General features: G+C 38.1%; 1 protein-coding gene and 1 long non-coding RNA gene across 2 annotated transcripts; one reads left to right on the top strand and one right to left on the bottom strand.

Moving 5' to 3' along the window:
• The first annotated feature begins 238 nt into the window (after positions 1-238).
• On the top strand, positions 239-1088 carry LOC148032889 (uncharacterized). The gene has a single exon (XM_087684199.1). The coding sequence runs from the start codon at positions 327-329 to the stop codon at positions 1008-1010; it is 684 nt and encodes a 227-aa protein (XP_087540325.1). The 5' UTR covers positions 239-326; the 3' UTR covers positions 1011-1088.
• Positions 1089-3631: 2543 nt separating this feature from the next.
• LOC148032888 (uncharacterized) lies at positions 3632-4373 on the bottom strand. Its single transcript, XR_015691725.1, has 3 exons — positions 4277-4373; positions 4068-4127; positions 3632-3772 (listed from the first exon to the last, which is right to left on the bottom strand). It is a non-coding gene; the product is annotated as an uncharacterized LOC148032888 (long non-coding RNA).
• Between the last annotated feature and the right edge of the window lie 9291 nt (positions 4374-13664).

The raw sequence follows: 13664 nt of genomic DNA, 5'->3' as shown, positions 1-13664 counted from the left end.
ATGCATGTGATGCCTATCTCTTGACGACATGATCCCCCCCCCTCTCTCTCTCTATCTCTCTCTCTCTGTGTCTACCTTTAAAACGACAGCGCATCAGCCTCGCAACTCGCTGAATCCACCAATCCATAGCTCCGGCACGTCTTCGTAATTTTACGAGCCATGGCTTCTTCTAGGTATCGTACAGTGCGTGCGTTTTTGTGTGGGAGAGAGGCGTATAAGATATGCTAAACATTGATCCGCTTAGTCTCTTCTTTTTTCTGGCTTTCTTCCCCTGATCCCTTTTTCTTTGGTTGTGATATTCAAGCAGCAACTGCAAGACGAAGGCGATGATCATGCTCATGGTGGCGATGCTGCAGCTTTGCATGCTAGCAACCACCACCGCGGGATCGCCTGAAGCAGCACTCCAACGGTTTCCATGCCCGGAACTCCCCTTGGTCTACCCCTACTGGAGCATGTGCTTCTCGCCCGCTTTGTATTATTACGGCGAGGAGCTGTACGAGTTCATGTCCGTGGGCTCCGAGGGAGCCGGCAGCTATTTGGCTCCCGAGTGGGATGAGAGCAACTCCACCTACTATGTGCGCTTGTCCGACGAAGGTGCAAAGTATAGGTTCACCCACATTACCCGTGAACTCCGGCAGTTCGTATCGCAGGAGGACGATGTGCTGATCGAGAATGCGGACACTGGTAGGGCTCTGGCCTGGAGACAAGAAGGAGAAGGCGAGTATTTCCTCGTGGAAACAGATCCGGGGCTCGGGGCCACATTCCAGTTTTCTCAGCGCCGGGATGTGGCTCTGCCCTGCCCTCGCATTGCGGGTGCAGTCTGCCAAGCCTACGACATCCTCGTCTACCTGAAGTCCACTGGCTTGGCCGCCTACTCGGAGGAAGGGGCCATCTACTTCAAGCTGTCTAGCGAGGATCATCTCCCCTTCGTTCTCCGACGCAGCAACAGCACGTCCCCCATTCAATCGCAGCGCCGCCAGCAGGCGGGTATCAAGTCCGTGGTGGCGTAGCTGGTTGCTGCTGCATGCTGTTACGACTCTTACTAGTTCTGTTAGTAAGAGTAGTACTTCTTGTTAGTACTTCCTTCCTTCCCGGCACAAGGAACTTTGAACACTATCCCATATAGTAAAAAAAGAGAAATTTTCTAGATACTTCTCAAAGTATCTAGAAAAAGTCTCAACTAGTAAAAGTGGAACACTTTACAAGTTAGTGATATAGTAAAACATTTCTATACAGAAAATTTTTAAAATTCTAGTTGATGATGTAGTAAATTATTCCTAGATGAGAAAACTAGTTGGAATCATAGATATAGTAAAATTTTCATGTATAAGAAAACTAGTTGGAACCATTTATACAACAAAATATTCTTATATAGAATTAACAATTTGAACAAAACTATAATACAAGTTAATTAGTAGAATAAAAATGATCATTTTTACTCATATATGGGAAAAAAAATCCAACTCACAGATAGGCAAGTACTACCAGTCAAGGGTAGACAAGGTTGCCCAAAATGTTTTTATTGAAATAATTCTGATCAAGTCAAAAAATAATCCACAAAATTCAAGTCACATTAGGGTTGTTTAGAATGTTGCAATTTCTAAAGCAAAAGAAGCCACACTTGGAGAATTGCTGAGAAACCTATAAACAAGTGGTTGGTAAAAGCACATCACTTGTACTCTCAAGATTCCTCTCAAATGGCAAATAGATTAGCAACTATTATACAATTAACAATCTAGAATCACAATTTAGAAACCTCCTTAACAATAGGTCCTTCTCACTCGTTAGGGCAATCCTTGCTTAGCAATTACAATTTCCAACACAAGCAACAACACTTATTTCTATTCTTTTTGGGATTATGAATAGGTGTATCACTCTTCAGACATTTAACATTCAGTATACCTTTTACCAAATTAGCTTTCTCAATCACGCTTCACTGTGATTGGTTTCTACACTCTTAGCCTCTCTTAATTTTGAAATGAAGGCATTCCAACTACCCTATTTAGCTCCCATTCTATTGATAAAGCTAGAGCATGTTCTACTGATTGCAATATAGTGGTGGTTAGCATTTTAATATTTCATGAGATCCTGACACAACCAATAGACCCAATTGGAGCAACTTGGACAATCAATAGTTTTGGCATCCATTGGCTTGGCTTCTAGCAATCAACAAATACTTTTAAATCCCACTAATGCTCACAAGACATCTACACACCTTAAAGGTTGTATAATTTTTTTGTGATGCTATTTAGATTTTTCAATCCTTCAAACACTTTCCACGGGCAACACAATTTTTCATCATTTAATACAAAAATCTCTTACTCATTTGGCTTGATGGCATATTGATTCACGCCAAGACTTGGAATGAGCATCTTCAAGCGCTTCATGATGTTCTTCATCCTCTTCTAGAAAAAAACCCTATGAATCTAGTTCAATTCTCTTCCATGAGCAAACACTCTTGAAGCATTATTCATATTGTAATGGTGCGAATCTGCCAGCCATAAGCTTTTTCAAAACGAAAGCAAATATAATCGAGTTTCATGAGAATATAATTCAACAAATCAATAAAGTCAAAGAGCTTGTATCGTCCCTTCCATTTCAAGGATCTACTAATGCATAGTGCCATTGCTAGACATCATCGCTCCCATTTTGTGATGGTATACAGACCCCACTTTTAGTATGTGAATGACACTTGGTCAGATACATAAGGCTCCATATAGACTTAAGGCAAGAGACACCATAGAATGAAATGTAATCAAAATACAAAAGACTGCTCTCAAGAACATGTGCCTATGACAATACAAGCTCAATATACCTTGGTAATGGTAGAAGCAATATGAAGTAGCCTCCATTTCCTCCATGTTGACCCAACATTTTCCTCTACATCCTTCTCTTCCTTGGCATGCAAATGGTTTACCTTGCACATATCTCAAACATTTGGCCTCGGTCAATGGTGCTTCCTACTAGTAGAGTTGCCACAAAATGTACTTTTACCCCCTATTGAGGTCTTCATTTTAATCAGCAATCCAACTAGCATGTCTCTTGTAGAAGCTCCTAAGACTATACAATTGACTTCCCTTGTTTTTGCAACAATAGTCCCTTCTTCTAGCAGCTCTCAAAAATCCTAACTGTTACAACAAGCTCTCTTCACAGGTAGCTACTAGTAATCTAATTGCTAGAGCTACAACTCCAGACCTTTTCCAAGCATGCAAACATAGCTCACATGGCAAGTAGCATGGGCCAAATGATTTTCTGAATCAAGGGCCTTGCTAAAAAAAACTAACAACTGTCAACAGAGCCACTATGATGGATATAGGTAAGTTAGCTAGTTGAGAAGCTTTCATCACATTTGGCATTATGATTCCAAGGAACAACACACTGCCATACTTGATAATAGTAGCACCCATACCTTGATTGCTTTTTTCAATTTTAGTAGCAGTATCCTTTTTCAGTCTTGTGCTATTTATAGAACCGGCAGTGGTCCCACCAAGGAGAGAGTATCTATTGCAATGCTTCCAAGGTCCACACTTTGCTCCTCAGTAGTCATATCCTAGTTGATATGAAACCCTTGACTAGACTTTTTGTTGGTATTAAGTGAGCAACAAAGGCTTACACAATGAGCATTCTAAAGCTATACCATAAAACCATCATGTAATGTTACCTGGTGTTCTTTTAATTTCAAGCATTCCCATTCCTTTGCAAGCAGTGAGCCACCAGGCATGGACTCAACTTCAAGCGGGGATAGTGTTTTAGTTGATGCAGGTGCTTTGTCCTAAAACCATACAAGACAAATGACTTAACATACTAGCCAATCATGTTTCAATATAAGACTTGTGGTAACCTTCCATGAAAATAACTTCCAACCTTTCATGCATTCAAATATATCCTATGCAATCCCAAGCATTTTTAAGTTATTACTTACAAGTTCTTTAATAGCAATACAAACCCTCCCAAGGTCACAAAAGAGACATTGTTAAAGAGGCTACAGATACCATTAATCTCCCTCTCAACAGAGAACTTAACAACTTCTAAGAAGCATAGGATTGAACAATACTAAAACAAAGTACCTGGCCTTGAAAAGTTGTGAGTATCCCAAACAAAGAAACTATGATCGACATATACAACAGCTGGAAAAACCAAAACATCTTGTGTAAGAATAGTGATTGACGAGAAACCTTACCAATGTATTATCAAAACTGAAGCACTTTATGCCTAGCAGCTCTAAGCTTATTCTCAGTGTACGGACTCACTAATGTTATCTCAAAATAAAACTTACTAAGCTTGTGCGATGTTGTAAATCGTCAAGCAACAGCATCAAGATATGAGATCCCATTTACATTATGTGCGGCAAGGTAGGAGCATGTGTTTGTATCTGTCAAGTCATGGAATTCAAATGGTGTTGGTCAAGGAAAAGTTGCAGCAAGTGCAAGAGACTCAAGCATGAAAATCCACAAAATACCATCATTGCATGCACAAGCAACATCCAAACTTGAAATGGCTAAACCATGGTCTTGCCAAACCTGCAACGAGCAACTGAAACTATTGTTGATGTCTATAGCAGATAGGAAACCACAAAGAAATCCTTGCTTGCATCAGAGGATACCTTAAGATTAACCCATTTTTTCAATGCAAGTCCATGATGTAGAAGGCACTGTATTCTTGTTGAACATCATATGTTAGGAGAGAACTGCACACATGAAATGCCATATTAGTGTAATTTCAGCTCAGCTAGGCAAGACCCATCAATTACATCCCAAATACAAAGCAACTGGTTGATGCCCAGACTAAAACAACAAAAAACCACCCAGCTTAGTGCTAGGAAACCTCTAGCCCTATAATTCTCTACATAAGGACTTTTCAACTAACTATTGGTGGGGGACCAAAATCGCTATCATTTTGTAGATGATATATACCTCTCCAGAAGTAACAAGTCAGCCTGCATTAGGTGAATAAGCAACACATACCGATGCTTTTGGAGTCATTGTAACATCGCCCTTTGCAAGGTTGTAAGCCCATTTGCATTGCCAGTTGTGAGCCCAATAGCCTTTTTCAATTGAAGCTGAAAATCAAGAACACGTCATTGATATAAAAAACTTAGTAAAATCATTTTAGGGAAGAAAACACAAGCTTGTGCCACTTCTTTGGGTCTTCTAGTTGAGTTATCAGAATACACAAGTTTGGGATTTGACAACCTCAGTATACGACAAGTCAGGATTGATAAATATAACATCACCATTGAAATATGGAAGTTTGTCTGCACAAACACCAATACATTTCAAGTGCTTCTCGTTCGTTTAGCTTCATTCTCTCGCTAAATACATACATTCTTATGTGCCAAGAATTCCTTAATTGTCTAGATTCTCTGTGTACATGGCTTCAAATGTGTATATATGCCTAATTAGAATATCAATAATGGCAATCGATGCTACCTTTTCAAAGGATTCAGGGCGCATGAGGAGTTTGTCTCGAAATAGCTGTGACCGCAAAGGAGCAGCTCGTTGTGCCATAGCAATTCAGAAAAGAAACAAACAAGGCTTTCTTCTCACTGTTGCAAAACTGATTGCAAGGAAAGATGGAGGAGGCATGCTCACCGTAGGTGGAAGAGGTCATCGACTGCACTGAGACAGTTCTGATCGGAATCTGCGCAGTAGGACAAAAATGGTGTAGTAATAGGCATGCTCACCGTAGGTGGAAGAGGTCGTCGATTGCAGGAGGCATGCTCAACGTACCATAGGTTGAAGAGGTCGTCGATTGTTGCAGTGAGACAGTTCTGATCGGAATCCGCACGGCAGGACAAAAATGGTGGCAGCAGCAGTAGCATTGCCCTACTTGACAAAAGGAAAAATGGCATGATGCTAACCATGGTTCAAAACCAAACCCATAGATAAGTTAACCAAATTCGCTCAAGGGTGTGTGGTAGCCATGGAAAGGGATAACGATTAAGGCCACTAAAGCCATTATTGCAACATTAAGGACATCCTAACACATGGCCACTCTTCTTGTGCATGCAAGAGAGCTTATTGGAAAACGAGAATTTGGGGTGGTTTTTGGTGAGAATGACCAAAATAGAAAGAAGAAGTTAGTAAGTGAGAAGACAACTATGGAGTTAGATTATGTAGCTGTTACTCTATTATAGTGTCCTGCCTTCTCATCTAAGTTGGTTGTCCAACATAAGTGTGTGGGTTGGATTTCTTTCCTTGATATGCATGTCTAGTTGGATGGTGTAGTGCATGCTCTTACAGAAGTACTAGGGCATATTTTCTATGTGCCTACTATGGCCTCCTCCTATGGTACTCTTAGACCATAAAGACAAACTTGAATTCTTTGGGAGAGGCATCAAGAGCCATCAAAATGTATGGAGGTGTTTCACCCTCATGGGCTTGAAGTGGCTTTGAACATTAAATTTAAATATTTTCCAAATGCATGTTACATCTACAGAATTGGGAGGGCATTATGCTAAGGATGATCGTTGAGGCTATTGAAATCTTTTGCCATAGTTTAAAACTTGAATATACAAAGTTTAGGAGAGTACCTGAGAAAGCATGAATCATGAAAAAAGCAAGAGAGAGTACTTGACACAAGATTGGGCACAATGCCTCCTCTAAAACCCTAAGAGGTCCTCTAGTAGTCAATCAAAGAGTCCCCACACAACATTATCCAATCTTTCCTTGGGAAACAATGAGCTTAGTTGGACACATGAATTTTGGTTCTACTTCACAAGGACATCATATGTGATGGTAATCCCTTACATCAAATTTCTTCAAGACAAACAAAGTTTTAGCCCTTTTAATCCAAAATAGAAATTGAATAGGATGTGTACATGCACCCCATGACAATAATTTTAGGCGCCTGATATTTAATAAGGCCAATAATGGATTATATTTTGGAGTTTTTTATTTTTAGTAGAAATATACATGTTTCTAAAAATTTGCATTGAATTCATTTTAGCTTAGTCTAGTATAATATTTTGTTAGATGTAAATACTACTCGGGTCCTGTTCTTTAGACTTCAAACATAGTAATCCATAGTTTTTTAAAATAATAAACCTTATATTAATAATAATCCAATAAGTTTACATTGGTTGAACTCTTACCTTGCAATGTGAATCCTAAGAATATTGATTTAAACCTAAATTTTACTTATTATTTTTTATAACTTCCAATAGACTATTAAGTTTTTATGTTTATATTAGATAGGTTTTGTTTTTTCATGTCCTTAATGGATCCCAAATAACTTTCCTCACTATATTATTGTTGATAGAGATAGATTGTGATCCTTTGAATTCTCATAGGCAAGCAGGCTATTGGTTTGGTAGACATGGTTTAAGCAGCTATTAATGACAAAAGGCTTGAAGAAATCCTTGACACATGTGCTGGAGAGTGGCCGCTCCTTGAAACTTCGGAATAAGCAAACTTGGTTGTGAAATGTGCAAAACCAAGATGAAGAGACCATGTCTTTTATTTTTGCCTCCGCTCCACCTCCTCCTTCCCCTCCCTATCTCTCACACCAAACTCAAGTAAATACACAATAAGGGCTTATGCCCCTTACATACAATGTGGGTGAGGAGCCACCTAAATCTGAGGTGGATGACAAGACATTTACACATATGCAAGTCTATTTATGAGCTTTCCTTTAGTTTTTCCTCTTAGAACTAGACATAATAGCGCATGGGAAGGTATTTGACCTATATTCCTTAAATGATTGGTATAAATCTAACAAAGCGTGGTACGGAATTTTTATCCTCTTTGGGCAGCTGATATTCCCCATATGGCTTGAAAAAAAATCGTACTCTTTCTATAAGGGTTGTAATTGGACTTTGTAGCACATGCTATGGTAGGGTGGTTGCTTGATAGGGCATCCCTCAAACCCAAATCCAAAGGACCAAGTTTTATTCAAGTGAAAAAGTCCAAATTCCAAAAATATATAAAAAAGTAAATTTCATCTTTTGCATCCCTAAGGTAGACCATCATTTTGGAAACTAGTCTTGTAATCTCAAGTAACAATAATAGAATGAAAAGCAATAAATAGCTAGCTCAGAATCCTTATGTGATCAACCATAAGTTGCAGGAGTTGATATGGTATCTTCTCTCTATTTTCAATTCTACTCAACCATCTATTTGTCTAAATTCACCATATAACACATAAGCATTGCCTCTAGCATATCAAGGCACAAGCATTTTATATGTTTCACCTCAATTTACATTAAAGAAAAATGTTGAATTGAAGTACCATATCGACCTATGTTAAAAATTAATTAAGGTTCGGGCCTCCCTTACTCTCTCACCTTGGCATTTTATAAAGAAACACAATTAAATTAACATAGTCCCTGATATTGTTGCACTAGCATATATTAGAATATGCTTGTGAACACTCACCAATTATCTAGGTTTTTGGAAATATGAATACCAATTCATGACCAATATATGGTAACTAGTTTTTTCTAGATATGATTGGATGAAAATGTGAATGTGTGTGGATGGTCAATTAGGAATAGCTTGTCTTTGATTGAACAAGCAAACTATTAATATATAGATATGACAAATAGAATGTATCCATAACTAAATACTATGTGTTGGAGAGAGAGAGAGAGAGAGAGAGAGGAGTTTGCAAGACATCCATTGGAGGACTTTTTTGCTCATCATTAGTCATCTAGTGGATCAGTGGACTGATGCAACCAAAAGCCTCTATTCCTCCTCTCCTTTAGTCCTTCTTGATGGTTGCAATTATGGCTACATATATAGCAGCCTCCAATTTCCGCGCATGAGAAAGTAGTGAGAATGACGGTGTAGATACCACTATTTAGTCTCAAACCTTGGGTGAATAATTCTTCAAAGCATTCTTTGAAAAGCTCACTCATCCCATGCTGAGGACACTTCATGGTTTTTGGAAAAAGGAATGGAATTGTTAATTTGTGATGAAAGTCCAAAGGCATATCTGCCATCTTATCCTAGGTCTCGACCCATTTTGCAACTTCTAGGACCACTTGCTATGCATACACAAGTATTTTCAGTACTTTGAGACTTTGAATACTTATTCTTTGGCTCAAACAAGAGAACATTTGCCTAGTAGAAGACATCTAAGTTAAGTTTCTTCATCTTCACTTTCACAAGCCATGCTTTAATGAATTGTCCATGCATGTGAGGACTCTATTCTCTTTGAACATGCCAAAAAAAAAACACATGTGCTTTTCGTGCAAGTGTAGGAACTCTTGCTCCAATTCTTAAAGTACCTAAACCCTTGCTCCAATTCCACTACTTTGAAGATTGGCTCCCTTAGCCACTTTGCTAACTCTTTCAATCCTAGGCAAATAAACTTGTTTTTTCTCACACTAGTCACCACCCTTGAGAGTTCTGAAAAAATTTCATACATTTTCATCAATACATCTACTAATTGCTTCTCTACTTGCACAATGTTGGAGTTATTGCTGCCAAATATTTGGGAGACCAAGTGTTTTCTTTTTGGTATAGGAAGTGTGTTGGTTACTCCATGTTGCACTTTCAAATCCAAATTCCTAAGCAACAGGTTGGTGATTATGGCAAAGAGTAGTGGGGCGATGGGACACCCTTTCCCATCAACCTCTCTACCTCAGATGGAGTTAAGCATAGACCATTTACAAATACATCCTAAAGACATTGAAATATCTCTACAAAAATACCATGATTCCTCTTCCATCATCTATGGTAGTGATGAGCTTTTGCTGCTTCTTTTGCTCCATCAATTTATAAAATTAATTACTTGGAGCCTCACCCATAAGATACCATTGCCCTTCAACTAAATTTTTGCAACTTCAACTTTATGTTTTTGCAGATCCTCAATTGAATGCTCCACTTCTTTGAGAATTTGATAAAACATCCCATCATCAAAACACTTAGTAAGAGCCATAATAATATACTCCCTACATTTTACTAACATACAACCCTCTTTGAAGTCTATCTTGATCTTTGTCATACATCTTGGCAATGCCAATGATGATAGCTATGGATCTCATCTAGTTCTAGATTGGGTTAGCCATTGGATTGTTGGTTTGTTTCCAAGAATCCTTCAATTATGGTTTGAATCCTTCCCTTTCTAGAGAGGAGGTTCTGAACCTAAATAGAGATTGGCTTCCATCTCTTTCTCCAACTAAATTGATCCTTCTTAGATGGACTTCCTAGGCACCTCACATTCCAAGAGATCATAGAGAGCCAACTAATCAACATTGTATCTTTGTTTGAGCCTCCATAATCCTGAATAGAAAAATATTCTTGTCAACGAAACATTTGCAAGTAAGCAGTTAAAGGGAAAGGCTTTCCTTCTCACCTCCATTAAATGCCAAAGACTTTGGTGGTTGAATTTCTTTATTTCCATCTTGCTTTAACTTTGGCATCTCTAGGATTGATTGTTAATTGGGTTCCTCCTTTTGAGGGTTGTTTGCTTTCATAGATTTAGCCTTCTCAATCTATGAGGTTTTTACTTTTTTCTTCTTTTGTGACTATGTTGCATGAGGTTCTTCCTTATCTTCAATATTTTCTCCTTGGGTACTTCTTAGCTCCATGCCTTTTTGGACATTCCTTTGCAAAGCACCCACGTTCTTTGCATATGAAGCATGTAACCAAGAAGAGAGAGAATTCTACATTGATCAGCGACTCAATCCCATTAGAATCATAAAGCTAGAGCATCTCAAGGATCTTCTTCTTCTTATCCCAAATTATGAAAGGCCACTTGCTCCACTAGTTGATGTTGTTTGTAAGAACATAGAGCCCTCTACCTAAAGCTTCTACTAGCACATTAACTTCTCCATCTAGCAAGGGAGGAAGTCCATGAAAACTAGCCCATATTGGGCATTCAATTTGCAATACCTCCTCAGGAATAAAATCGGCATTGCGTGAGACCAAGTAAACAAGGTTCCCTTTCAGCCAAAAAACTGAACCCAAAACCCAATTTATTTTTTCTTTAGATGAAAGCAAGACCAAAAAGAAACCTATTGACAAGCACAACAATGTCGGCACTAGTTTGGCCCAAAGGTGAACCAAAACCATCTAGCAAACTCATCCTCAAGGGGGACCTTCCCTTAAAATACATGTACATGTCACATAGAGAATACTTAGCATAGCTTTACCGAATGCACGGCAACAAGAATACTACTCATGCACACATCACTTGCTTTCCAAATTCCATGGTGAATCTCTTCTTCTCACTGAAAGATTTCTAGTCATCCCACACCTTATTCTCTAGCTCTTCCATGTTCCTGCTAGCAATGACAACATTAGCATAATCCATCTCCATCCTATTATATTTCTTCTATTGCTTTATGTTTGTGTCTATGTTCCATCATCTCTTACTCCTCACGCACCCCCCTAAACATGCTACATGCATGAAAGAGGGATTGTATAAGTCACATGTCAGTAGGAAATGTTGGTGTTAGTGCACTTAATATAGCTCCCCTAGTTAATAGACTATGTGTCATGATCATCTACTAAGAACTCCCCTTTTCAGGTTTCCACATGCTCATGAGGTTTGATGCCATTCATTTAAGGAAAAAGCTATTACAATTTCAAGAGTTTCTATTTTGCTAATGGATGGGTGTGCTTCTAGTTTGTAAGGGGCTCAAATAACTTTTGATAACTGTTTGTGATGTATTGATGCTAGGTATATTCCATACTTGGAAGGGAATTTTAGGGTAATTTCAAGATTTAGAGCCATGTCATTGAGTTGAATTGAATGAGACTCTTCTTTGTTTTAATGTGACAATGAAATATTTTGGATACATACAAACATATACATTATAAGTGTATCCACATTGTCTTATTTGAGATTGTCTACATGGTTTGATTGTGGTGTGTATTACTTAGCATGACTACGTTGGATATTATATACAAAACAAATTTGGTTTAATGTGCATAAACATTATACTATTCATAGCTTCATAAAAATTTCGAGTAAACATGGCTATATTAGGCACTATATACAAATTCATCTCACTTTACCATATAGAGACTTATTTTACTAAGTATAACTTCACATTTATCTAGTAAAATGAAAAACCTAGTTCCAATTTTAAAAACCCTAGTTACCAACTAGAAAAATTTCAGCATTTACTAGATACAAGTCTATTTACCATCTAGTTCAGTGTCTAAAGTTCCTTGTGCCCGTAGCTTCCCCCTCGACGTGCTTGGCAGCTATGTCACCCCATGACGTGCTTGGCAGCTTCTTGAGTGCGGCTTATCCACCATGCATCGCACATGAATCCCATCAATAAATAAATATAAGTAACCAAAAGTTGGATTTGCATAGATACCTTAATGTTGCTGCTGGCGTTTTCGAGCTCGCATCGTGCATGGATGCGTCTCTTAATTAATTATTCACGAAGCCAATCACATTCAAACCTTCCTTCGAGAATTATTGCACTATTCTATTCCTTGCACTATAATTGGCATATGTGAGTGCCGAATTCCCCTTACCCACCATTGATCGATACTTTGACTAGATCGTGGAATTGTCCTTGAGTTCAAACATGTCATGACTCTTTACACTTGCTCCATGAGGGAGGACACCATAATAGAATGGAAGCAAAGATGCGAAAGGCAAACACACTTAAGCGGGGGTGTTAAAATTCATGGTCATACTACAAGGGATTAGGCTTATAGATGGCCTCACAAACATTGAACTAAAGCAAAAAGCTATTGGCAATCTAACATTGTGCATATTCTCATGTCAAGAAACTTCGTCCCTTTATGTGTATATATAGAAAAGAACAAGTGCCACTTTAATCACGTTTTTAAACAAACAACCTTTTGTAATTTGCACGACCTTTAAACATCAATATATACACGCTTCTGTTGCAATTTTCACTTGCATTGTCAAGTAGGTAAATGTGCTTTGTCATGGGGAAAAACATAGGGAGCTATTGAATGTAGAACTCTTCTTGGAGCCATAATTGTGCAACCAACAACTTTTCTTTTTTCTTTGGCCCTTGTGTGCTTTGTTGGACATTGTTTATACGAATAGAATGGGAATCATGTGAGAAATTACATCCAAAAATATAACTTGATATAGCAAAATGTTAAAGGAAAATAGTTTTTAAAATGAAAATAATTGTTGTTTGCATTACAACTCAAAATGAGTTTGCATAGACCTTTAGAAGCCAAAGTTTAGCTTGCATACAAAAATAAAAGAATTCTAAGCTACCAAATCTTGGATTTGATTGTAAAGTAGAAGTTCTAATTAAATCTTGATAGGAGGCGTCCGCATCCCTATCATGTATACCTAAATGGTACACGTGCGACTTGCACCTCGAGAAGTGTAAGCTGTGAGAAGGATTCGGATCTCCTTGTGATGATGCATGCATGATACATGCTATAAGAACATTCTTTCGCTCCTTATTGTGTTTCTCTATCTTTTCTTTCAAGATATTGCTTAGACTTTAAGTAATATGGCATTGGCCACAATGTACGCAATTAGAATGTTCTCCATCTGCAAAAGACCTAGAAATAATACAACAAGACCTAAGAAATAAAAAATTAACAAGGTCATTTGCAAAAAAAAAAATAGATGATAGAAAAAAGACCATTGTTCACACTAACATGCTCTATTTGTAAAAAATCATTTGCAAAGATGCACAAAGACCTTTCAAAGAACCCTACACAAAATAAATTTAGAAAAAACTACATTACTACATGAAGGCC

The sequence above is a fragment of the Lygodium microphyllum genome, chromosome 8 (genome assembly GCF_053477565.2).
Source record: "Lygodium microphyllum isolate KBCC chromosome 8, Lygodium_microphyllum_v1.1.10, whole genome shotgun sequence".
NCBI lineage: Eukaryota > Viridiplantae > Streptophyta > Polypodiopsida > Schizaeales > Lygodiaceae > Lygodium > Lygodium microphyllum.
Note: the sequence above shows the minus strand (reverse complement) of the source record. Positions and strands in the feature narration are given on the sequence as shown.